Source organism: Accipiter gentilis, chromosome 5 (genome assembly GCF_929443795.1).
Source record: "Accipiter gentilis chromosome 5, bAccGen1.1, whole genome shotgun sequence".
NCBI lineage: Eukaryota > Metazoa > Chordata > Aves > Accipitriformes > Accipitridae > Astur > Astur gentilis.
Window position 1 is genome coordinate 40,604,654 of NC_064884.1, and position 26,701 is coordinate 40,631,354.

At 54.1% G+C, this 26,701-nt stretch overlaps 1 protein-coding gene, 1 long non-coding RNA gene and 1 gene segment (V, D, J or C); 1 reads left to right on the forward strand and 2 right to left on the reverse strand.

Annotated features, from left to right (window-relative positions):
* LOC126038957 (uncharacterized) overlaps nucleotides 1-17,589 on the forward strand; it is a 47,230-nt gene extending 29,641 nt beyond the window's left edge. The window contains exon 4 of the long non-coding RNA XR_007506133.1: nucleotides 17,535-17,589. This is a non-coding gene — a long non-coding RNA (uncharacterized LOC126038957). The remainder of the gene's footprint in view (nucleotides 1-17,534) is intronic.
* The window catches only part of LOC126038909 (Ig heavy chain V region C3-like), a 30,997-nt gene extending 11,612 nt beyond the window's left edge, over nucleotides 1-19,385 (reverse strand). Inside the window, 2 exon segments of the V gene segment in view lie at nucleotides 18,561-18,956; nucleotides 19,259-19,385. Coding sequence covers nucleotides 18,562-18,956; nucleotides 19,259-19,316 — 453 coding nt within the window.
* Nucleotides 1-26,701, reverse strand: part of LOC126038902 (M1-specific T cell receptor alpha chain-like) — a 198,391-nt gene that overhangs the window by 160,729 nt on the left and 10,961 nt on the right. The window lies entirely within an intron of this gene.

The following is a 26,701-nucleotide window of genomic DNA, read 5'->3' on the forward strand; positions in this document are numbered from 1 at the left end:
CTCGAGCTATTAGCCGTATGCTCTGTTTTTAAAAAATGGGATAAAACACCTGTCAACATTATTTCGGATTCTCAATATGTCGTGGGGATAGTCAAACGTATGCATAGGTCCCTACTAAAAACTGTAAACAATAAGCAGCTGTTTATGACACTTTTAAAATTATGGATGTTACTAGAAGAACGGACAGACTTATTTTTTATCGATCATGTTCGTAGCCATACAACGCTGCCGGGATTCATTGTGGAAGGTAATGCGCGCGCGGATCAACTGGTAGTAGCCAATGCAAACATCTATTTTAATACACCCAAACCTGATTTGTTTGGACAAGCACTGCTAACCCATAAATTTTATCATCAGTCGGCAAAAGCGCTGAGTAAACAATTTAATCTTCCACTGCAGCAAACCAGAGCTATTCTTGCTGCTTGCCCAGACTGTGCGAATATTCCAAACTTACAACCACAGGGGGTGAACCCCCGGGGATTATCACCATTGCAAATTTGGCAAACAGATGTTACGGAATATCCCAGTTTTGGGAGATATAAATTCATTCATGTATCTATTGACACATATTCGAACCTTATGTGGGCTACTGTTCATATATCAACCAATGCTAAAGCCGTAATTAAGCACCTTTTGGCAGCATTTGCCGCCATGGGAGTGCCAACAGAAATTAAAACAGACAATGGCCAGGGATATCGCGCACAGTCATTAGAAACATTTTTACAGATGTGGGGGGTAGCTCATAATTTTGGCGTACCCCACAATTCCACTGGTCAAACTATTGTTGAACGTGCACATCGGACCTTAAAGGATCGTTTAAACATTTTAAAAACGGGGGAAGATATGCGGCACTGTACTCCCCAAGAGTTAATAAGTAAAGCACTGTATGTTTTGAATTGGCTACAGCCACGTGGTACTGAGGATCAGATCCCAATTAATAGGCATATGTGTGGGAACAAAAATGTTGATAAAAATCAGCCGCAAGTTTCAGTATTCGATCCGGTTTTACAGCAGTGGCAAGGACCTTGCAAATTATTTACGTGGGGAAGAGGGTATGCTTGTGTTTCCACAGGTAACGAACAACCCCATTGGATACCGGCGAAATGGGTCAAGCCATGGATCGAGCGACCAGATGCCATAAACAACTCAGAAGAGCAAGAGCAAGAGGCAGCGGAGACGTCAGCAGGTCGTGAAGCCCTAGATAGACCGACTAGACAAATCACGACGGAGACCGGCAGTCAATGTGGAGATTAAGAATGCGTGTAAAAAACATGGAGTATGATATTGTTTTTGAATATGTATTTTAGTGCGAGTGGGTAGAAAAGAGAGTTAATCACCAAAAAAAAAAAAAAAAATATTTTTTTTTTAACCACTGTAATAGACATTCAACTAATCATAATCAACTAACCTACTAACCTATAACTAATTGTATAGAGGCTAAGCAGTTTAGAATAAGTGCTGTAGAGAATAAGTAAATATATATATAGTTTCATGTTAATCAGTCCTCGGCGAAACATTAGTCACAGAAGTCGAGTGTGGAAGTAGTTTTAAGATACCTGATATGTAGTCATTCATTAAAAAAAAAAAAAAAAAAAAAAAATTTTTGCTAACAGTTAGTTAAAACTGAAATTAGAAGTAAGGTCATAGACTTAGTTAAGAATCTAGAAATAGGGCGATGGGAAGGTCCATTTTTCATTAATAACCTCGGGGCGAGATTATGCTTATGTTTTCACAGGTGCAAGCCCACAATGGACTTCCGTTTGATTTATGCGACCATCATCATCCGAAGCATCATAGATGGTGCAGCAATACGAATACCACCTCAGCCAAAAATTAATGCGTAGGTCATCTTAGCTAACATAACAGGTTAAAATTCTCAGTGCATTTCAACTGCATCACAAAGCCCATGAACCAATTGATAAGATAACTATGACTTGTGCAGTGCGCCTGGCCAGCGAGTGCATGCGCCATAGGTTTTCAATTGAGGTGGATTTTGGCACCCGCCGGCCACATGTGCTAAAATCCATTCCTCTGAAAATGTATAAATACCGGGATTTTCCGAAGAGCATCAGGCTGGTGTGCAGCAAAACCATAGTTGCCTCTGTAGGGACACCCACATAAAACTGACACCTACTGATTGCTGGGCTACGTTTGCGGAACAAGACAGCAATATGCTATCCAAAAAAAAAAAAAAAAAAAAAGTGAGAGAGGGGGAGATGTAGGGTTCAGTTATATGGAAGTTAGTTATTGGACCTGAAAATAGCTCATGGTCACAAGATTGTTCCAGGCGCCTTTAGAAGGCCTTGAACAGAATAAATAAGAAGATAGAAGAAGAAAGATCCCAATTAGGAAAACACAGGTGCACATTCCACGATAAAGGGAACTTGGCACAAACAACCTCAATTCAGGGGCTTATCTTGACCAATTGGACTAAGACAAGTCTTGTATGCTCTAATTAACACAACCAATTATGTCTTATGTTTGTGCGCGTGGACAGTACCGATGTAACCAATCACCACTTATGCTTGTGCATGTGGACAGCAAGTGCTTGCATGTAGTAGCCAATCAAAGTCTCTCAACAACTTAGAGAATTGTATAAAAATGATTAGCTAAGCTCAATAAACTGGCGACTTTAATCATCACATTGGTGTTCCGTCGTCCGGGCCCCGCACGGATTAATCCCTAAACCCTACACCTAGCTTTTGGCTCAGTCAACACAAGGGACAGAACATATTTTCTTATCAAACAGAATACCTCCTCAAACAGAGCATGTTATTTTGTCTTATATTACAGACACAAGAATCTTGTGCTTTATGTCCTTGGCTTGTCTACGTAAATCAACTTACGGAGGCAGTTGTTAACCTTCTAACAAATTCCTGAGTCTTTTATTTAGCAATACACTGCGTCTAAACATACGTTCTATTTCTACATCTACTAGGCCGAGTGTCAGTCTCTGCATCACTACCAGGGTTTACCCTCAGCAGCCCTTTTTGGTGCCCAACGTGGGGCACAAGGGGTTTTGACATAACAACATGTTTAGTGGCCCGAAGTTATAGCTGTTACAGCTGTGTAGCTATGAATTGGCAGGCTCCTCTGCTTGCCACCGGCCTTGCTTGCTTTGCTTCATGTTAGACACCAGTGCTCATTAGTGGCTGCTTTTTGCATTTGCTGTTGGCTGTAGTGCTTATCATCTCACTCTGCTGTGCCCAGGAAGACTTTGCCAACAGCAATGGCCACGCGCCTGGGTTGGCATACTCCAGTACGAGAGCGAGTGGCAGCGACTGTGACCTGTGGGTAAGTCCACGCGGGAGGAGGTACACCCCTGAAGGCAACGAGGTTCGTGTGCGAGCAGGCCATAGCATGAGCTGTGCGTTAGCCAACATTGGAGAAGGGCTTGAGCAAACACTGACACAGAGGGGAGGGGAGGAGATCATTGCAGTGTTACAGCCTGTGCCCTGTTCCAAAGGTACAACACCTGCAGGCTGTAATAAACGTAGTGCTAAATTGTTGCAACCCACGATCTGAGTTGCATGTTACAGGAAGTACTGTAACAGGAACCAACAAATCCAAGGGAGAAGGAACTTCACAAGAAGCCCTGCAGGTTCAGCATAACCCAGTCTGAGCTGGCTTTGGCAGCCAGTAAGTGTACACACCACAATGCGCCTCCTGACCTGAGCAACCACCATAACATCTTCGCTATACCCATGAAACTGTCTTTATATCAATCCCTGGGTTTTCTCACTTCTGCCCTTCTGACTCTCAGCCCTCAGCGAATGTGCAGGTGACAGCAACCTGGGAGGAATGGCCGATACAGCAGAAGTTAGTGCTGCCATCCGGAGGGACCTCAACAGGCTGGAGAAATGGGCTGACAGGAACCTCACGGAGTCCAACAAGGGGAAGAGCAGTGTCCTGCATCTGGGGAGGAACAACTCCATGCACCAGGACAGGCTGTGGTCACCCAGCTGGAAAGCAGCTTTGCAGAAAAAGACCTCGGTGTTGTGGGAGACACCAAGTTGGCCATGAGCCAGCAATGTGCCCTGGCAGCAAAGGCAGCTAAAGTTATCCTTTACTGCATTAGAGAAAGTATCATCATCAGGATGGAGCCTCCCTCTCTACTCAGCACTGGAGGAAACACCTGGAGTACTGGGTCCAGCTCTTGGCTTTCCAGTACCTGAGGCACATGGACATAAGGTAGAGAGTCCTGCACGTGGCTAAAAGTTGAGAAGGGGTCTAGAGAATCTCTCCTATAAGGAAAAGCTGAGCCTGCTTTGAATGTGAAGCCTGGAGAAGAGAGGGCTCACAGAAGAATCTCATCCATGTTCAGAAATACCTGAAGTGAGGGTGAAAAGAAAACAAGGCCTCGATCAAGGTGCCCTGGTGGAGCAGGGGAGTTGGACAACAGGACCTGCTGAGGTCCCTTCTAATATCACTCATTCTGTGAGTAGAGGAAGGATCATATCTTCGATTTATGCAAGGCATGCAAGGTGTGAAACGGTATGCCAAGTTCCCCCGTGTGGAACCCTCCAAACCCGCATCCCAGTCTACTTAGCTAGAACAGGCAATGATCCCACGCACAGGAGGTCCTACATGGTCAGAGCGGCTTCTGCTCACCTTTCCCCAGCTCCTCTCTGCTCACAGACCTCCTCTGCTCTGGCTTCCCACTTCTCTGGACCTGTGACACCACCCAGCCATGACCAGTCCCCACTCCGTGCCCCAGGCACAGCCCAGTCACCACCTCGGCAGAGATGGGCTGTGACACCCATGTACGGCATGTCCATTGCAAGGTTTTGGTAGCAGGGCACTGCAGGGGTGGCCTCTGTGGAGAGCACTCAGGGGCCGCCTCATGTCCAGCACAGCCTGTTCCAGCCAGCTCAGGATAATACCTGCTGCAGGCCAAAGCTGAGCTCATCAGCAAAGCAGGCATTGCCTATGGGACAAAAAGGAGGGGGAAGAGGTGCTCCAGACACCAGAGCAGAGATTCCCCTGCAGGCCATGGAAGACGCCACAGTGGGACAGTTGTTTCCCTGCAGCCTGTGTAGGATCACATGGCAGAGTACATGAGTGTTGGAGCGGCGGAGGAATGCGCGTAAGTCGACCCAATATGAGTGATAGAAGTGATTCAACTTTATTTGCACGGATAGCTCATATTTATACAGTTTGCGATAATTATGCCTACTAGTCCTAATATGATTGGCACATTGCTAATGTTTATTCATTACTAAACCACACCCACTTGTGGTTGGCAGCTACGCGTGTTCAGTAACTTTCTCATGAGAACTTCTTCAAAAGTTACTTGTGAAGTTATGCCAAGGTCACACCGTCCCTGTCTTTCTCGTGATAACAGCGAGACCAGCTGTTGTTTTTCTCCTGATATCAGTAAAGCCAGCTATTTTCGGCCAAGGCCTACTCTTGCTGCTCAAACTGACATTCTTTCACACAGAACTCTGCTCGCACAACTTTTCCATAGACCCATGTCCTTTTTCATCAAGCCAATTCCCAACACATGAGCGTGCCCTGACAGGAACTGGGGCCTGTGGACAGCTGACGCTGGACCATGTTTATCCTGAAGGACTGCAGCCCTCCAAAAGGACCCATCCTGGAGCCTTTTGTGAAGGACTGCAGACCATGGGAGGGAGGGAGGAGCAGTAGAGGTGAAGTGTTATGATTTCACCTCAAACCCCATCACCCATGGGCCACTTGGGCAGAGGAGGTAGAGGACTTGGGAATGAAGCTATGAAGCTGAGCAAGGGAGGAAAGTGGGAGGTATCAGGGAAGGTGTTTCCAGGTTTTTTGTTGCTCACTATCCTACTCTGTTTTAATTTCCCATGAGTTAAAATTCCCGCAGTGTGCAGGAAAGGCCAGGAACTCCTGCGGCGCAGAGTGATGGAACCTCACTGCCTGGAACCCCCCCTGAGGCCCCCACCCCAAGCAGCCCCTTGCCCAACAGCTCTGACATTGTGGGCCGGGCCCCAGCAGGTTTGTGTTCAAGCTCAGCTGGATTTCCTGTCCCCGTGTGAGAACAGCGCAGAAGTAGCGGGCAGAATCGCGGGGCTGCAGGTCCCGCAGGAACAAAAATGACACGGACCGGGAATTGTCCCGGGACGCAGTGGCTCGACCCTGCACTCCTGCCCCGTACTCCTTCGTAGTTCCCGAATACCATTCGATGTAGGACACCCACTCGAGACTGCCGCCGGCCGACTGACGGTACCACCAAACCGCGTAATCTCTAAAGCTGAATCCGGATCCCCGGCAGGAGAGGCGCACGGTGCCCCCGGGCGCTCGCAGCCCTCCGCCGTCCTCCACCAGCCTCAGCTGCGCCCACAGCCCTGCGGACGGAGAGCGCAGGCAGCCGGGCAGGGCGCGCCCACGGCCCGAGGACGCTCACCCGCCGCCCCGGCACAGCCCCAGCCGCCCCGGGGCTGAGCCGCGCCTGCTCCCGACACCTGCGCCCCGACCCGCTGCCCGAAAGCCCTCTCCCCCGCACTCTCCGCCGCCCGCTCCCCGCCTCCCCGCTAAGGAAGGCCAGCGCCAGGCGACAGCGCGCCCGGCGCCGGAGCGGCCGCGGCCCCGGGCAGCCCCAGCCCCGGGCCCAGCCCCGGGCTCGCTGCCCGCCCCGCCCGGCTCTCACCTGCCGGCCCCGCGGCCAAGGCCAAGGCCAGGAGCCACGGCCCCAGCCCGGGCGCCATCGTGCCCTGCCGCGCCGGGGCCGGCCGGGGCTGAAGGGCCCGGCGGGAGCCGCAGAGGAGCCGAGCGGAGCCGCGCTCGGGCCCGGGCCCGGGCTCGGGCTCGGGCTCGGGCTCGGGCTCGGGCCGGCTTCTGCGCGCCCCGCCGGCTCGGCCCCTCGCCGGGGCAGCGCCGACGCCTCTGCCCGCCCCCAACAGACCCGGCCCCCCGGGGCCGCGGCCCCTCGGCGGCAGGAGAAGGGGCGGCGCGGGGAGGGCCGCGGGGCAGGGGCGTCGGCAGAGGAGGAGCGCGGCGCCCCGGGAGGCGAAGGCTCCTGCCCCTCGGCTCCCAGCGCGGCTCCGGCTCTGCTCGCTGCAGAGGAGACAGGCTGGACAGAGGTGCCTCACTCATGGCTAGAAGAGGAGGAGGCCTCTTCCCACTGTGCTCTGCAGGGATGTTTGACGACATCGAGAGGCAGAGGCAGGGCAGGCTGCAAGCAGGCAGCACAGCTGCACAGAGCCGTGCAGAGCACAGGGGCATGCTCAGTTCCTGGAGGGCATCACCCCTTCCTCCACTTACCTAGGATGAAGAATAACCACACGCACGTTGCAGTCCACATGGCCAGGCCTGCTCTGTCCCACCTCTCTGCGGCTTCTCTCTGCCTGCAGAACAGCTCTGCCCATGTTTTCCCTGTCTGTGCCTCTGTCACTGCAGTCAGTCCTAGTCGCTCCTAGTTGCACCTTTGGTCCATGATAACAGTGAAGGTGAGAGGTGGGGCTGGAGGAGCAGAAGAAGTTGAAGCTGTTGGTGCACTCCCAGGTGTCTCTCACCCTGCAGGGTGCAATAACAGAGCCCTCATTTGACAGGGAAACCTCTGGTGGGCAAAAGGTGACATGCTGGTTTTGAGCCACCCCCAATCTTCCCCTTCAAAAAGGATTGGAGAGTGCTGCTGGGATTTTGGAGCTGGCCCTATGGGTTGGCAGGTTGTCTTCCCTGGGGGCCCCTTTCCCTTGGTGCTGCTGAGATGCTGCTCCTGGATGTGACTCCCCTGAGCCCAACTCTGCTTGGACAGGGCAGCCCTAGGCAGATATGCTCCCCCTCTGCTCCCTCAGCTCTGGCCCAGCACCCTACTCTGGCATGTGCTCCCTCCTGCTGACACTTACCTGCTGCCTCTTCCCATCAAAGCCTTCCCAGACCCCCCAAGCAGCAAAAAGCAGCAAAGGGCAGGTGAGATCTTGGCTGTCCGTGGCATTGAACCTCTGTGGTACATGTGTAGGCTCAAGCCCCACAGCTCATCCCCCAAAACTCACATACACAGGACTCAGCAGGGACGAGGCTGTTGGGGCTCCTCAGCAGAGCAGGGTCACTCCCTTCTCTGTGCTCACTGTACTCCGCAGGAACTCAGAGCTCCCCTACAACCACAGGAGGGGACACCTACTGAGCCCTGACACAGTGTCACCCTCTTGACTGCTACCACCATTTGGGGGAGCATTGCCCACTCCACAGACTGTCTGAATCCTTCCCCTCCCTTCTCTTTTGATGGGTGCTCCAACATGGCCCCTTTGGGAGGGGATCCAGGACAGGTGAGGGAAGGGGAGGTGCAGAGGGTAGAGGAGCCCACTGAAACTGGAGGCATGAGGCCAGGAAAAGAAGCAGGGGGATGCAGGCCCAGGGTGGCCTAAGGTGCCCTGGGCCGCTTGGGGATGTCCCACCATGGTAGGACATGCTGGGTTCCCTACAGTCCCCAGAATCAGGGAGGGCTGGATTGTGGCGCAGGACACCCTCCATATCTTCCTTGTTGGCGTCTCCCACAAAATTCTACCCTGGCCCCCAGTGTACACACATGAGCATATAGACACACAGGAAGCCAACAGTAACAGCACAACAAAAGGACCATTCATCACCTCCAGGGAGAAGACGCTCTGCAGCTCAGCTCCTTCTATTGCGCCACCCTGGGGCTCTCTGAACAACATAAGGTTTGAAAACTCGGTTCAACTCTGGCTTTCCATGTCCCAATTATAGTTCTTCAATGCTTGCTGTGCTTCTTCCTAGGCAAACCTCTTTCCCTGCTGCTTCCTGCCTGTGGGACAGACCGAGAAGGAAGGCAGAAGGTTAACAACATGTTCATCATTTTGTGTGTGCTTGTGAGAGACTCTGCTACTGCGGCCTGCTGCAGCACCACTGTGCCTGTTTCTGGGAAAAGCCAGCCCAGACTAGTCTTGAAACTAGTACTTAATGTGGGCTCAGAGGCCTCTGTCTATACCTGAGAAAAGGCACCTGCAACCCCAGGAGACACAGATGAACAGGCAGCAAGAGCTCAAACAGTTGCTCCATCTACTCTATCACTTCCCTGGGCTTCTGCCTGTGACAGCTGGGATCCAGCAGCTGCAGACACACATGCTCACAAGCTCTTGCTCCCATCGTAGTCTCAGATCTGGAAGAGAAGCACACTTCACCATTCTCCCCGTGTGCTCCCAAATCACCCTTTGTGCCTTCCCCATTTCCTCTGCTCACCCCTCAGGCAGCAAAACTCATGGGCTGGACTGAGTCAACCTGAACCATGCCCAAAACCAGAGCAGGGCTATGACTGGGCACCTGTCCCTAATAGGAACTGACAGAAACAGCAAAACTTCTTTCCAAAGGCAAAGGCATTTGGCGGCATGAGAGGAGAGAGGGTTGGCATGACACATGGGAAGATGGCAAGCAGAAGGGTTAAAGCCTATTCAGGGACAGAAACAGGTAGGACATCCCTGTCTGAATCTAACATTTGAAAACTGTATGCTTTAACTACACAACGCTTTGGGATCAGCCTTGAATAACTGTGGCACGTGCCTCCCTTCCAATGCCAAAGTCCAGAGCTGGAACCCTGGCAGCAGGGTTGTGCTAAAGTTCAGCTGGAAGAACTCCTGTCTCCATGCAAACAGCACAGGCAGAGCCTGGAGGTGCACGGCACGTGGGGACAGAGATGACTCAACCCCTGAACTGTCCTGGGAGGCTGTGGCTTGACCCTCCACTGCTGCCCTGTACTGCTTTGTGGTACCTGAGTAGTTGCTGATGTAGGGAACTCACTCAGGTCTGCCTCCAGGTGCCCGACGGTACCACCGAACTCCATAACACTCAAAGCTGTAGCAGAATCCCCAGCAGGAGAGGACAGAGTCCCTAGGCTCTCACAGCCGATATAACCCCACACACTCCTACTCCTTCTCCCCACACTCCCCCTTTCAGCTCTGCACGGCTCCTCTGTGCTCCTTCTCCCAGCCCTTGTCTCTCCCCTCCTGGCTCTCCCCTCCCACACCTGGGTCCTGCCAGGCTGCAGGGCTGCCCCTCAGAGACCTCATCAGACCACTCTGCAGTGCCTGAGCCCTTCTGCCCTGCACATCCAGCAGGCAGGGACAGTGTGGGGTGCCTGAATGTGGAGACGGGGCACAGAAACAAAATCCTCTTTGTGCCCCTGCTCTGCCCTGGCAGGTTTCTGCAGAGCTGCAGGGCATGCACTTCCACATCGCCTTATGCACCATCTCCTTGTGCACCATGCCTGAACTGGCAAAAGAAAGCAACAGAAGCTGACACCCTTGGCAGGTGGATCCCTGCATCTGCTCAGGCACATGCTCTTTAGGGATTCTCTTCTTCCATCCCTCCCCCAGCTTTGTTCACCCCACAGATGCCCTCCTGGAGAAAACATGAGGGGGGGTGTGGGGAGAGGATGGCTTGCTCCACACAACCAGTCTTAGCTGTTGTCACTCCTCTTGCACTCATTCAGCCCAAAGAACGCCTGCTCCACTACTGCAACTAAGCCCCTCAAGGCTGTCAGGGCCAGAGCAAGGGGGACCCCTTTGTACGAACCCCAGCTCCACCACTGCCTCCTCCTCACAGCACACCTGGGAAGGCAAAAGTTTTAAAAGGCCTTACTAGTAAAGAATAAACTGTCTTTCTCTCAACCCATGTGTTCTCTTCCTTCTCCCCTCTGATTCTTTCCCCGATCCTGCTGAGGGGGCTGTGAGAGAGAAGTTGTGCGTGGATTAGCTGCCTACCAGGGTTTACCCTCAGCAGTCCTTTTTGGAGCCCAACATGGGGCACGAGTTTTTCAACAGAACGACAGGTTTGAGTGGAGCGTGTTGGACCAAAGTTATAGCTCTCAAGCTGTTTACCTATGAACTGCCAGGCTCCTCTGCTTGCCACAGGCCTCACCTGCTATACTTCAGTTTCAATGGCAATGCCAGGCAATGGTGTTGCCAAAGTCCAAGTGCTTTGGGTACTCCAGGGAAGAAGGGGCCAAGGGAGGGCAGCGAGGGGCTGCAGGCAGGCAGAGCAGCCGGCCAGCTTGGGTGACGGAAACACATTGAACCCCTTTCTCAGAATAAAACACTGCATTTGGGACTCAGGTGATGGAACTTGGCAGTGCTGGGAAAGGAGCTCTTGCTGAAAGCCAGGAAAACCTGCAGTGTGCACTGATAGACAATCTCTTCCCGGGAACAGCCCTCAGCCACCTCAGCACTCACTGACTCCAAATGTTGTGCACCCTGGGCCTGGCCTCAGCAAGTTTCTGTTAAAGCTCAGCTGGATTTCCTGTCTCCGTGCAACAGCGCAGAAGTAGCGGGCAGAGTCCCGAGGCTGCAGGTCCCGCAGGGACAGAATCGACTCGGACCGGGAATTGTCCCGGGACGCAGTGGCTCGACCCTGCACTCCTGCCCCGTACCGCTTAGTAGTACCCGATGGCCTGCTGATGTAGGACACCCACTCGAGACTGCCGCCGGCCGACTGACGGTACCACCTAACTTCGTAATCTCTAAAGCTGAATCCGGATCCCCGGCAGGAGAGGCGCACGGTGCCCCCGGGCGCTCGCAGCCCTCCGCCGTCCTCCACCAGCCTCAGCTGCGCCCACAGCCCTGCGGACGGAGAGCGCAGGCAGCCGGGCAGGGCGCGCCAACGGCCCGAGGACGCTCACCCGCCGCCCCGGCACAGCCCCAGCCGCCCCGGGGCTGAGCCGCGCCTGCTCCCGACACCTGCGCCCCGACCCGCTGCCCGAAAGCCCTCTCCCCCGCACTCTCCGCCGCCCGCTCCCCGCCTCCCCGCTAAGGAAGGCCAGCGCCAGGCGACAGCGCGCCCGGCGCCGGAGCGGCCGCGGCCCCGGGCAGCCCCAGCCCCGGGCCCAGCCCCGGGCTCGCTGCCCGCCCCGCCCGGCTCTCACCTGCCGGCCCCGCGGCCAAGGCCAAGGCCAGGAGCCACGGCCCCAGCCCGGGCGCCATCGTGCCCTGCCGCGCCGGGGCCGGCCGGGGCTGAAGGGCCCGGCGGGAGCCGCAGAGGAGCCGAGCGGAGCCGCGCTCGGGCCCGGGCCCGGGCTCGGGCTCGGGCTCGGGCCGGCTTCTGCGCGCCCCGCCGGCTCGGCCCCTCGCCGGGGCAGCGCCGACGCCTCTGCCCGCCCCCAACAGACCCGGCCCCCCGGGGCCGCGGCCCCTCGGCGGCAGGAGAAGGGGCGGCGCGGGGAGGGCCGCGGGGCAGGGGCGTCGGCAGAGGAGGAGCGCGGCGCCCCGGGAGGCGAAGGCTCCTGCCCCTCGGCTCCCAGCGCGGCTCCGGCGCTGGCCCGGCTCGTCGCCCGGCCGAGCCCTGCCGAAGGCTGCCGGCCCGCAGCGTCCCCTCGCAGGACGCTCCCCGTGCCCCGCACCCCCAGCCCGCCCTGGCCTCGCTCCCGTCCAGTCCCCGCCCGCGGGGACCGAGACAGCCCGGAGAAGTGGGCTGACAGCGGGCTGCGCCTGGGGAGGAGCGACCCCGCGCACCAGGGCAGGCTGGGGGCTGCTCCGATGGAAACCGCCTTCGCAGAAAAGGACCCAAGCGGTCTGCTGGACGACACCTGCACCATGACACAGCCGTGGGCCCTCGCGGCAGAGATGGCTAGGGGTCTGCTGGGCTGCACCAGGAGGAGTGTTTCAGGGAGGTGATCCTTCCCCTCTACTCGGCACTGGCGAGGTCACGCCTGGAGTACTAGCTCCACTTCTTGGCTCCCCACTGCAGGAGAGACTTGGGCGTACGGGAGAGAGGCAAGCGGAGGGCCATGAAGGTGATGATGGGACTGGAGCAGCTCTTACATGAGGAAAAGCTTTGCCAGCAGGTCGGGGAGGTGATCCTTCCCCTCTACTCAGCACTGGCAAGGTCATGCCTGGACTACTAGCTTCACTTCTTGGCAAGGGCTTCACTTCCTGCCCAAGGATTCAGGAGTACTCTCACAGTCTTTCCAGCCCCCAAAGCTGTCTCTTAAAAGCTCTGGCTGGCCATCCGGCCTCATGCTGTCCTCTCAGGCTCCCCAGAAACAACATAAGAAAAGGGGAGCAGAAGAAGCACCAGCTTTGCTCCTAGGATGGTAGAAGAGTGGAGGCTGTAATGGACCTCTGGAAAAGGTCTAGTTGAACCCTCCTGCTTAAAGCAGGGTCAAACGGTGTTCAGTAACTGTAGTGGGTGCAGCTGGGACAGAATTACTTTTCTTCCTAGCTGCCAGTATAGGCAGCTGCAATTTTTTTTTGACCAAAACCATGTTGATAACACACCAATGTTTTAGCTATTGCTGAACAGTGCTTATGTAGCGTCACTGCTTCTTCTGTTTCTCATGTTCCCCCACGAGCTGTACAGCTGACCACAACTGGCCAAAGGGACATTCCATACCGCGTGACACCATGTGAAGCAATAACAGCTGGGGGAAAGAAGGAGGAAATGTGGTTATTTAGATTTATGACATTTGCCTTTCCCAAGTAACCATTATGCGTGGTGAAGGCCTGCTTTCCTGGAAATGGCTAAACATCTGCCTGCCAATGGGAAGCAGAGAATGAGCTTATTATTTTGCATCATTTGTGTGTGCAGCTTTGGCTTTGCTTATTAAACTCTCTTTATCTCCACACACAAATTTTCTCACTTTTACCCTTCCGATTCTGCCTCCTGTCCCGCTGTGGAGGGAGTAAGTGGGCAGCTCTTTGGGGCTTAGCTGCCATCTTGGGTCAAGCCACCATGGTAGGCTGCCCACAACGTTGTCCAGTTCAGTTTTGAGTATCTCTGAGAGTGGAGACAACCTGTTCCAGTAGTGACATTGACAGTAAAACCCCAGTCCTCTCAGGCTTCCCTTGTGTGTCAGATGCTCTTGCCCTCATCTTCATGGACCTTCATTGCATTTGCTCTGCTATATCCATATCTTTCCTCTGCTGGGCAGCCCAGGAGTGGACACAGCAGTCCACAGTCTCACCAGTGCTGAATTCAAGACCACCCATCTCAACGAGCAAGGAGTCAGGTAAAAATGCCAGGAGGCCTGCATGGATAAACAAGGCAAGGAAAAATGGACAAGGACTTCTCACAGGCAAGTGGGCCTTGGGCCCTATGCTGCCATCCTAAGACCTTGCCTTTGCAAGATGGGCTGCAGTGCCCCATGAGCAGTGTGTCTGCTCCAGGTGTAAAACATCAGGCCCCAAGATGTGGAAGGAGCAGGTAGGTGCCCTGCTTGTCCCCACACTGCAGAGGAGACAGGCTGGAGAGATGTGCCTAACTCACAGCTAGAAGAGGAGGAGGCCTCTTCCCACTGTGCTCTGCAGGGATGTTTGACGACATCGAGAGGCAGAGGCAGGGCAGGCTGCAAGCAGTCAGCACAGCTGCACAGAGCCATGCAGAGCACAGGGGCATGCTCAGTTCCTGGAGGGCATCACCCCTTCTTTCCACTTACCTAGGATGAAGAATAACCCCATGCACATGGCAGTCCACATGGCCAGGCCCACTCTGTCTCACCTCTCTGCAGCTTCTCTCTGCCTGCAGAACAGCTCTGCCCATGTTTTCCCTGTCTGTGCCTCTGTCCCTGTAGTCAGTCCTAGTGGTTCCTAGTTGCACCTTTGGTCTATGATAACAGTGAAGGTGAAAGGTGGGGCTGGAGGAGCAGAAGAAGTTGAAGCTGTTGGTGCACTCCCAGGTGTCTCTCACCCTGCAGGGTGCAATAACAGAGCCCTCATATGGCAGGGAAACCTCTGGTGGGTAAAAGGTGACATGCTGGTTTTGAGCCACCCCCAATCTTCCCCTTCAAAAAGGATTGGAGAGTGCTGCTGGGATTTTGGAGCTGGCCCTATGGGTTGTCAGGTTGTCTTCCCTGGGGGCCCCTTTCCCTTGGTGCTGCTGAGATGCTGCTCCTGGATGTGACTCCTCTGAGCCCAACTCTGCTTGGACAGGGCAGCCCTAGGCAGATATGCTCCCCCTCTGCTCCCTCAGCTCTGGCCCAGCACCCTACTCTGGCATGTGCTCCCTCCTGCTGACACTAACCTGCTGCCTCTTCCCATCAAAGCCTTCCCAGACTCCCCAAGCAGCAAAGGGCAGGTGAGATCTTGGCTGTCCGTGGCACTGAACCTCTGTGGTACATGTGTAGGCTCAAGCTCCGCAGCTCATCCCCCAAAACTCACGTGCACAGGACTCAGCAGGGACGAGAATGTTGGGGCTCCTCAGCAGAGCAGGGTCACTCCCTTCTCTGTGCTCACTGTACTCCGCAGGAACTCAGAGCTCCCCTACAACCACAGGAGGGGTCACCTACTGAGCCCTGACACAGTGTCACCCTCTTGACTTCTTCCACCATTTTCGGGACCATCGCCTACTTCACAGTGGCCCTCCACGAACTCTCTGCATCCCTTCCCTCTGCTCTCTTTTGATGGGTGCTCCAACATGTCCCTTTGGGGAGGGAATCTCCAGGACTAGGGTGGAAAAAGGCAGTTGCACAGGGTAGAGGAACCCACTGAAACTGGAGGCTTGAAGCCACGAAGAGAAGCAGGAGGTGTCGCGTCCCAAGTTGGAGTGACTCAGGTTCGTGGATTTCCTTTGTCAGAATTAAGGTGAAACGACACCAGGGGAGTTCAAACAACAACCAACATTTATTCAACCTAGCTAACTTTGTCCAAGGACTCATGAACTTGTTAATATGAACCTTGCAACATGTCCTTAAGCTGCTGTTTGAGAAGAGGAGGGAAGTATAGAAAAATGAAATGGAAAAAGGAACATGAAATGTATCAGAAGAAGAGCCCTCCCGTTGAGTCACGAGGTTCAGAGCAGACCCCCATGCTTTCTGGACTCCTTCTCAAAGAGGAGCTCAGGAGCAGCTGGATCCACTCCTAGTCTCAGACTTGGTCAACAGTTTATGTTTAAAAGGATGAGGTGTAGGGACTGTGGAAAAGAGAGAAGAAAAAGAGGGAGAGAGAGAGAATGAGAGAAAGAAAGAAAGAGAGAAGAGAAGGGTTTCACCAGTCCTGGGTCAAGCGTTGGTCCAGCCAGCGTAGAGATCCAGTTCCGGAGGGCGTGCACTGAGGACTCATTCTCTCTTCTTTTATAGTGTGTTAGTTGACTATCTCAACATGCGCAGTTCCCACGCCTGGATTTCACTGGAATCGGTCAGTGAGCTTTGGGGGGGGTTTCATTGTGGAGTTGCCTCTCCTTCCCTGCTGGCATGACCACTTAAGATAGAAGCACAGTCCCAACTTCTGTGGGGCCTTCTTCCTCCAGGAAGGCATAAATTCTGTTCCTTCTCCTGGTCACTTAAGAGAAGGAATTGGGGCTTTGGAGAAGTGTGTTCCCACCCTCCGTGGGGCCCTCTCCTCTGGCCACATTGTCCTGATCACAAAACTCCAGCATTTTTACAGATGCCGTTTTCTCCAGCAAAGCTCTTTTAGTGGATGTTTGAGACATTGAATTTGTCAGACCATCACAGGGGGATGCAGGGCCAGGATGGCCTAAGGTGCCCTGGGACACTTGGGGCTGTCCCGACATGGTAGGACATGCTGGGTTCCCTATGGCCCAAGCTCATGGACAGCTGGAGTATAGTGCTGGTGGTGGGCACCCTCCATATCCTCCTTGTTGGGGTTCCCCTGCAAAGAGCCATGGATCAGGATTTTAACCATGGATACCGCAACACTATATGCTGCAGGTCTCTGCCACGAGTCTGCTAGATCCAGTCCCAAGTGTAGCTGCCATTGATGGTGGGTACACCAGAGATGTGGCAGGTATCTCTGAGACCTTCCCTACTGTGGGGCCCGAGGCCTTTGTCTGCACCTGAGAAAGGGCACCTGTGACCCCAGGAGACAAGGATGAACAGGCTGCGATGTCTCAAGGTATCCCTCTGAACATCAGAAAATCCTTTTTCAGCATGCGGGTGAGTAAGCACTGGCACACGTTGCTCAGGAAGCTTGTGGCATCGCCAGGCTTGGAGTTATTCAAAAGATGGCTGGTCATAGTCCTGCGCAACAGAACCGGCTCTCAGTAGCCCTGCTGGAGTAGAGGGGTTGGGCCAGATGACCTTTGGAGGTCCCTTCCAAACGCAGTCATTAAGTGATTCTGTGAGTAGAGGGGAAGGATCATCTCCTCAATTTATGCAATGCTTGAAAGGCTGGGAAGGGTGTGCTAAGTTCCCGTGTGGAAACGTCCAACTCCTCCTCTGCCCCTGTCCAATTTGCAAGGATGGGCAATGACAGCACGCACAGGGTGTTACACACAGCCAGAGTGGCTCCTGCTCAGCTCTGCCCGGCTCCTCTCTGCACACAGATCTGCTCTGCTTAGATTTCCCACATCAGGATTCCCCCCATAAGGGCTGGAAGGTATGTTCTGTGAGGAGCAGCTGAGGCTTTGGGCTTGCCTTGCTTTGGGCTTTGGGCCTCTTTTTGGAGAAAAAGAGGCTAAGGGCTGACCTCGTTGCTCTCTACAGCTTCCTGAGGAGGGGAAGTGAAGAGGGAAGTGCTGATCTCTTCTCCCTGGGATCCAGTGATAGGTTGTGCAGGAATGGTTCAAAGCTGTTCCAAGGGAGGTTCTAGCTTGACATTAGGAAGCATTTCTTTACCGAGAGGGTGCTCAAACACTGGCACAAGTTTCCTAGAGAGGTGGTTGATGCCCCAAGCCTGTCAGTGTTTAAAAGGCATTTGGACAATGCCCTTAATAACATGCTTTCACTTGGTCAGTCCTGAACTGGTCAGGCAGTTGGACTAGATGATGGTTGAGGGTCCCTTCCTACTGAAATAGTCTATTCTTCTAGTCTATTCTATTCTATTCTCTGAACAACTGACAGCACCGGGCCACAACGACACCCCTCTCTGTCTGAATACAGGCACATTCCACTCACTGACTCACCATTGAGATAGGCTGTGACTCCCGTGAACGTGCAGGAGGGGAAAGCAGGAGCGGTGGAAGCTGATGTTGCTCAGGCACGACCCAAGTGTCTCTCACTGTGGTCCCTGCAGGGTGCCGTACTAGAGCGCACTGTACCCCAGCTCCAGCTTGGTAATGATCAGTGTCCCGGACCTCTTGTCAGCCTGGCAGGAAAACCTTTTGTGGGCAAAAGGGGCTGTGTGGCTGTAGGAGCCTCCCCGGCCCTGGCTCGGCAGCAAGTACTGCAGCGGCCCACTGGGACGCTGCTGATACGAGGCCATGTAAATATAGGAGGCATTGGAGCTGTAAGTGCGTCGCAAGGTCCAGTATTCCCTGCTTACCACCACACTGTAGACCTCATCGCTTGGATCTCATCACCCTGAAATGCACCTGAAACAAAACCAGGGCTGTTCCATGACTGCTTTACTATCACCACTGCAAGGCAATGGCCCACAAAAGGGTCAATGGAAGCAGGCAATGGCATTGCCAGGCAACGGTGTTGCCAAAGCCCAAGTGCTTTGGGTACTCCAGGGAAGAAGGGGCCAAGGGAGGGCAGCGGGGGGCTGCAGGCAGGCAGGCAGAGCAGCCGGCCGGGTTGGGTGACAGAAACACATTGAACCCCCTTCTCAGAATAAAACACTGCATTTGGGACTCAGGTGATGGAACTTGGCAGTGCTGGGAAAGGAGCTCTTGCTGAAAGCCAGGACCACCTGCAGTGTGCACTGATATACAATTTCCTCCCGGGAACAGCCTTCAGCCACCTCAGCACTCACTGGCTCCAAATATTGTGCACCCTGGGCCGGGCCTCAGCAAGTTTTTGTTAAAGCTCAGCTGGATTTCCTGTCTCCGTGCAACAGCGCAGAAGTAGCGGGCAGAGTCCCGAGGCTGCAGGTCCCGCAGGGACAGAATCGACTCGGACCGGGAATTGTCCCGGGACACCGTGGCTCGACCCTGCACTGAGTGCTCGAATCGAATGAATAAGGAATCATGGCTGATAACGGACAACCACTCGAGACTGCCGCCGGCCGACTGACGGTACCACCAAATTCCGGTATTACCGAAGCTGAATCCGGATCCCCGGCAGGAGAGGCGCACGGTGCCCCCGGGCGCTCGCAGCCCTCCGCCGTCCTCCACCAGCCTCAGCTGCGCCCACAGCCCTGCGGACGGAGAGCGCAGGCAGCCGGGCAGGGCGCGCCCACGGCCCGAGGACGCTCACCCGCCGCCCCGGCACAGCCCCAGCCGCCCCGGGGCTGAGCCGCGCCTGCTCCCGACACCTGCGCCCCGACCCGCTGCCCGAAAGCCCTCTCCCCCGCACTCTCCGCCGCCCGCTCCCCGCCTCCCCGCTAAGGAAGGCCAGCGCCAGGCGACAGCGCGCCCGGCGCCGGAGCGGCCGCGGCCCCGGGCAGCCCCAGCCCCGGGCCCAGCCCCGGGCTCGCTGCCCGCCCCGCCCGGCTCTCACCTGCCGGCCCCGCGGCCAAGGCCAAGGCCAGGAGCCACGGCCCCAGCCCGGGCGCCATCGTGCCCTGCCGCGCCGGGGCCGGCCGGGGCTGAAGGGCCCGGCGGGAGCCGCAGAGGAGCCGAGCGGAGCCGCGCTCGGGCCCGGGCCCGGGCTCGGGCTCGGGCTCGGGCTCGGGCCGGCTTCTGCGCGCCCCGCCGGCTCGGCCCCTCGCCGGGGCAGCGCCGACGCCTCTGCCCGCCCCCAACAGACCCGGCCCCCCGGGGCCGCGGCCCCTCGGCGGCAGGAGAAGGGGCGGCGCGGGGAGGGCCGCGGGGCAGGGGCGTCGGCAGAGGAGGAGCGCGGCGCCCCGGGAGGCGAAGGCTCCTGCCCCTCGGCTCCCAGCGCGGCTCCGGCGCTGGCCCGGCTCGTCGCCCGGCCGAGCCCTGCCGAAGGCTGCCGGCCCGCAGCGTCCCCTCGCAGGACGCTCCCCGTGCCCCGCACCCCCAGCCCGCCCTGGCCTCGCTCCCGTCCAGTCCCCGCCCGCGGGGACCGAGACAGCCCGGAGAAGTGGGCTGACAGCGGGCTGCGCCTGGGGAGGAGCGACCCCGCGCACCAGGGCAGGCTGGGGGCTGCTCCGATGGAAACCGCCTTCGCAGAAAAGGACCCAAGCGGTCTGCTGGACGACACCTGCACCATGACTCAGCCGTGGGCCCTCGCGGCAGAGATGGCTAGGGGTCTGCTGGGCTGCACCAGGAGGAGTGTTTCAGGGAGGTGATCCTTCCCCTCTACTCGGCACTGGCGAGGTCACGCCTGGAGTACTAGCTCCATTTCTTGGCTCCCCACTGCAGGAGAGACTTGGGCGTACGGGATAGAGGCCAGTGGAGGGCCATGAAGGTGATGATGGGACTGGAGCAGCTCTTACATGAGGAAAAGCTTTGCCAGCAGGCCGGGGATGTGATCCTTCCCCTCTACTCAGCACTGGCGAGGTCACGCCTGGAGTACTAGCTCCACTTCTTGGCTCCCCACTGCAGGAGAGACTTGGGTGTACGGGAGAGAGGCAAGCGGAGGGCCATGAAGTTGATGGTGGGACTGGAGCAGGTCTTACATGGGGAAAGGCTGAGAGAGCTGTGACTGTTTACCCTGGAGAAGAGAAGGCTCTGGGGGGATTTCATCAGCTTATACGAACATATGAAGGGATGGTGCAGGGTAGGCAGGGCCAACTATCCTATTCTTGCCTTTTTTTCCTTTTGGGCTGGATGGCGGTCCTGTGTGTGACCTGTGGCCTTGGGCTATGTACACTTTGCCTTCCATGTTGAGGAAACAGTAGAGGTGGGTAGTAGGAGATGCTGGTATGGAGGTTATGGGATCTGCAGGGATCTGCCTGGGCCCTCAGCAATTGAGTCTCCTTGTCATCCTTTCCGGTACAGCAAATAATCCCACAGATATGGGAGTCCACATAGGCAGAACTGCTCCATTTTAGCTACCCCTACCTTTCCCCATATTTGTCCTGCCTGTACGCTTTTCATCCCTTCGTGCTTCAGCTTCACCCCACTCTATGCTCCAGTCAGAACCCTGTTATTCCCTTGGCACTTGTCCGGCCTGTGCCAACCCTGAACCCAAGAGCTGAGAGGTGGTAAAGAGAAAGTAGAAGAAATTGCCAGGCTAGCCTTGGATGTCTTTTTTTGTCATTCCTGCTAGGACACAAGAAGGTGTCCTTCAGATCCATTGTGTTGATGGCCAATGTACTGCAGTTATGGTTGTCCTGGTGGGAAAACCTCTTGTGGGCAACAGGACCTATTTGGCTGCAGGAGGCCCCCTGGCCTGTTCTATGGGGAGAACAGGCCAACCTGAGTCCTGCCCGGGCTCTGGGCTGCCTAAAACAAATTGCCTTTGGGTCCTCAGTGCTACCAAATACTGAACTTCACCCCAGGGGAATCCCACCACCACCACCATGATCATCATCTTCATCTTATTCATCTTCGTCTTTATCAAGCTTTATTATTTAGTGATCTCAGAGCAGTGTTAGGGGGTACCCCTTATTAATATGTAGAGCCTCTTGCCTCATGAGCTGCAATGTTATTGGTCTCTTAGGTATTTCTTAGTTTTACTGCACCTTCTTTAGCTCTTCCATTTATTAGTATTTTCCAGAGAAGTTGACTTTATGCTGACAGGGGTGTGGGAGGATCTCATCGTTTAACCGTATGCAGCACAGAGATGGATACCCTGCCTAGTTCTGAGGCACTAAGGTAAAATCTGCTTTCCTGCTCCTTGGCTGCTCTGCAAAGAGGAGCAAGATGAGGGTCTGTGGTCCATCGGGTAGCTGTGTTGAGAGCTAGGTCTGGCCAGGAGCAAAGCAGAGACATGGATCCCACAGCTCTGCCCACAGCTGGGTCAAGACCTTGTCCAGGACACTGTCACCCCAGCAGCACTGTTTCTGCAGCATCAACTCCCGGAGGAATCAAAAGCAGGTAAGGATTGATGCTGCAACTGGAGGTTATGTCCAGGGTTGTTGATTGTTTCCTTGAAGGGTGTTGGTTTCTGTATGAGGAACTGAGGAAAGCTGAGTGTCTTGGCTTCTGCAAAGTCCCATGGTTCTGCATTTCTAAGTCCCTGGTCTGAATACCTCTGCATAGGTGGGGTCTTTGAGAAAAGTAGGGAAGAGTTGGGATAAGAGATGTTGGAAAGGTTGATAGAAGAAGGAGAGGATCATTTTGGGGATGAAAGCACTGCCAAGACTGGAAGATGCAGAGCCTTACCCCTCCTGTGCTGTTCTTGATGATGCAGATTTTGCACAAGCGGAAATGGGGCTTAGCTCAACGTGGCGATTCAGAGCACAGTAATAAATTGCAGTGTCTTGGAAAGAGACAGTCGCTATTTCTAAGGGGGCTGTTTTATTTTTGTAGACCACCACTGAGAATTGGCCATTGCGGAACTTGTCATTCCCTGAAGCTGTAAACGCTTGCAGGAGAAATTTCAAGGTTTTCCCTGGGAGCTGACGGAACCAGAAGAAATTCAGAGTGCTGTCACTGTCCTCAGTGGTGGACTGGCAGGGCAGAACCACTCGCTGCCCAACTGTGGCTGTAACCTCAGAGAAGAACTGCTTCTGGCGGACACCTCCAACAAGACCTGCAACACAGGCAGAAATGTGTCTGCAGAGCAGCTTGCTTCCTTCTCTCACTTGCTCTGTGTTTAAGGCTGTGTTTGCCCCAAACCATTCTGTGTTTCCAAAGAAAAGGAAAGTTCAGATACCTACTTCCATTACCCCTCTGCATTTCTCCCTGACCTCATCCTCTTGTCAGCACAGACCTCCGCGTAACCTACTAAAAACTGCGTGAGACAATAGGAAGTGCACAAATACACCTACCTGACTGGATTAGCAGAACGCATGCTGGCACAGCCATGGTGAAGATCATTGTTCCCAGCTCCACAATCCCTGTCCCTCGGGAGACTCTCAGCACACTACAGAACAAGACACTTTTGGCAGCACAATGAAATGACTGCATCCTGCAGTGTACCAAAGCATGTGTGACATAGTCACACCTCTGGGGTGAGGAGGGTAAGAATGAGGCTTGTTCTCATTTTGCCTTTCCTTTCTTCACAGCAGGGAGTGGACAGTAGCAGTGGCTTTCTGCACTTTTCCCTGGGTTTCCCTCTCCCTTTGTAAGATTTACTCTGTGAAGGAACATCTCTCTCTCACTGTAGAGTGTATCTGCATTTGTATGCTCTTTGTTGGTGGGAAGGCTTTTGAAAGCACAACGGCTCCTTGTAACGTTCAGGGCTCTGGGAAACACAGGTGTAGTGTTCTTTTCAAAAGGTTTCATGTTTCTCTTACTTTAGCTTCTGTTATTTTGGAAGCAGCTGTTCAGTATTTCTCTGTGCATGAAGACTCAGAGATGGGTAGGAACCTGATAAGGGGTAAGAAAGGTATTTTAATGGGTGAACATACAAATTCCTAGAATAGGAGGACGTAATCCTGATTCTGATGGATTGGCTCAGTGCTGGCTGGGGTAGGGCAGGCTGTTGGGGTGGTGGAGTGAGGAGATCTGCAGCCCAAACTCCAGTGCAGCTCTATGCCTGTGGGAGGCATAAGAGCAGGGCTTGGGACTTCCCAACCGCTGCTGGCACAGTGAAAAGGAAAGGGACCAAGGGGCGGGAGGTAAAATCCTGATGTTTGGAGCTGGTGAGCAGAGAAGTGCCAAGGAGCAGCCCTGGCACCACAAACTGCTGCTCCTGTGCAGTACTTTTCTTTCTTTCCAGTTTCCTGGCAAATCTGAAGCTTTTCCTGTGTTTCTTATTTTGGTGGGTACTTTGCATACAATGGAAAGAGGACCCTTCACCGCTCTGCATCTAATTCTGCAGTAATGCACTCCTCTGTCAGTCAAGGCTGCGAGCTGAGGTTGGCCCTGTAAATCACAGACCCTCAGCTGAAATCTGCCCAGGTAGTGAACATCCCCTGGACAAAGCAGCCACTGTTCTTGGAGGACCCGCCAGTGCCCAGAAGGTACCTGGGCTCACTGCTCCCAAATGACCAGTACCAAAAGAAGGAGGGATTTCAGTGCAAGGAGGTGATGGTGCAGGTGACTGCAACAGACTGCCCAACTGATGTCAGCACCTTGAGAGACACAAGAGGAAGGAGCTGGTTTGGTGCAGTGCCTGTGGGAAGGTAACAAGATACCCACACATCCCCCTTTGGATACAAGGGCAAAGTCCTGCACCTGGCAAGGAACAAACCCGTGCACCAGTATGTGCTGGGGACTGCCCAGCTGTAAAGCAGCTTTGCAGAAAAAGACCTGGGTGGTCCTGCTGGACACCAAGTTGACAATGAGCCAGTAATGTGCCCTTGCCTCAAAGAAAACCAACAGTGTTCTGGGCTGCACTGGGAGGAATGTTGCCAGAAGGTCAAAGAAGGTGATCATTCCCTTCTAGTCAGCAGGGGTGAGGTCACACTTGGAGTACTGGATCCAGTTCTGGACTCCCCAATACAAGGAAGATATGGAAGTACTGGAGAGAATCCAATGAAGGAACATAAAGATGATGAATGAACTGGAGCATCTCACCTATAAGGAAAGGCTGAGAGAGTTGGCACTGTTCAGCACAGAAAAGAGAGTGCTCAGGGTGGATCTTATCAATGTAGCTAAATACCAGAAGGGAGGTTGCAAAGAAGAGAGAGACAGGGTCTTCTCAGTGGTGCCCAGTGACAGGACCACAGGCAATGGACACATGCTGAAACACAGGAAACTGTCTGAAACATCAGGAAACAATTTCTTACTGGTGAGTGTGACCGAGCACTGGTGTGGGTTGCCCAGAGAGGTTGTGGATTCTCCCTTCTTGGAGATATTCAAAAGCCATCTGGACATGGTCCTGGGGAACCTGCATTAGTTGGCCATGCTTCAGAAGCATGGTTGGACAAGGTGACCTTCAGGCATCCCTTCCAACTCAACCATTCTGTGATTCTCCAAAAGACTTTTTAGGAAATAACTTTCCCCACAGTTTCTAAGCCCTTCCAGGACAGCAGAAAATGGATGTTTTCAGTGCATGTCCACGATCAGAAGAGGCTTTTAATCTTGTAGTCAGTACTCTTTTGTCGTAGACCACCTTCTGCATCTTCCAGAAGAGCTTTGTTTTCTATTACCCACTTCTGCTTGTTCCTGGTGATAGAACACTGCTCTATCACAGTCTTTTTAGGGTCATCACTGTCTGGATTTACACCATAATCCAACACAAGATCCCTCAGAGCCTCAAAATTGATTTTTCCTCTGTTTGTTGTATTTAGAGTGATGCCTTTAACCTTTAACAACATTTTCCTTCAGACTGCAAGTAGCTGTAGGATTTGGGGCCTGATGACACAAACTCCACAACATGCTTATCTGGTGGATATTTGCCCATCAAATGACTACTTGCCTAAGTAGTCAAGAAGGAGGCAGGTCCTAGTCCCCTGGCTGACTCACAGATATCATAGGGTCATCATATCATCAGAGACATATAGTGTCAAGATAAAGGCAGGGTACCTAGGAGATTGTAAAGCTCTAGGTATGCATATGTTGTTGTGGAGCAGGCTATAGAAATGTTAATACTGTACTGCAGGGTCATCCGCCCTTTGGCATGCTTCCTTGGCCACATCCTCATCAGTAAAGTCACAAGAGGACATATCATAAGATGACAAAAGAGGTAACCAAATTTTCCCCACAGAATTTAAAAAGTTTTGCAGTTTGACATTTTGCAGCATTTTCTCATTATGTTCAGGCTGCAAAATGACATCTTATTTCTATCTGTCATCTTCAACATACTCAGCAAGATCCTCCAGCAGATCCTCCAGATCTCAGCACACGGCCACACAGCAACTGGAGGGTCCACAGCATGGTTCTGAGTATTATCCAAAATTGCTGGAATCATGTAATCTGGGAATGAGCATTGTGACATGGCATGCAATTTGTGTTTTTCACCTTACTTTGAACTCTGACTTCTGAGAGACATATCCCATAACAGGTATTCTAAGAGGCAGGCCTGCAGGAAACCCTGAATAAGCAATGTGCAGCAAGGAACACCAGAAAACAAGGAGTAGCAGCAAGGAACCAGTGTACAATCGATCCCGACCTCCTGCATTGCCCATCAGCTCACCAGAGTTCTTGAGCATAACAACCACATAACCCATGGTGAAAACAAGGGAACCTGAGAATCTTTCATCACCTTCTTCTTTGTCTCAAGCCACTGACACTGGCTTCTTCTGGAAGAGGATCTTGGAGTGCAGATCCCTGGGTGCACAGGGGAAGCAGCACTGCCAGGGGAGAGCTGAGGGCCCCTTCCACCTAGTTCAGCTTTGCACAGGCACATCCCCTCCTCCCCTGCATTGTTGCACAGCCAAGGAAGCTTCCTGCAGCAGAATGATAAACACAGCACAGAGGTATAAGACACTGTCAGAGACTTCGACTTCCTCTGGCTGGAGAAGGCTGTATTTCCCCGTGGTGTTCAGCAATGTGGTGAGGTGGCCACTCCACTTGGGGCCAGCTGCTGTGTGATATGAGATCAGCTGTGAGGCTGGGCCTTTCTTCTGCTGGTATCAAAACAAGGCATAAAAGAGTAAGGTTTGGTAGGTGGAGGTGGTCTGGAAGGTGTCTTTCTGCTTCACCTTCTTGCTGGTTGACAGTGGTCTGCCCCATGGTGCCTGAAAGAAAGGGAGGCTCAGCAGCTCTGCAAGTAAAGTCTCTGGGAAGCAAAACCGAACTGGATGCAAAACACTGGTGGAGAAGGTTCCCTGCCCTATAGAAAAATCCTGAGACCTGCAGACAGTCAGGTAGAGAGTGATTTGGGGCAGGAGCTTGGAGCTCTCAGGCCAGCACAGAACCTGAGGAGAGCTGTGCTGTGTCCCTGCTCCTCTTTCCTGCTCCTGCTCTTATTGCCAGAGGACCAGGGAACAGTGTCACGACCTGGGCTGGACAGACCAGGGAGGGGTCGTGGTGAATTCGG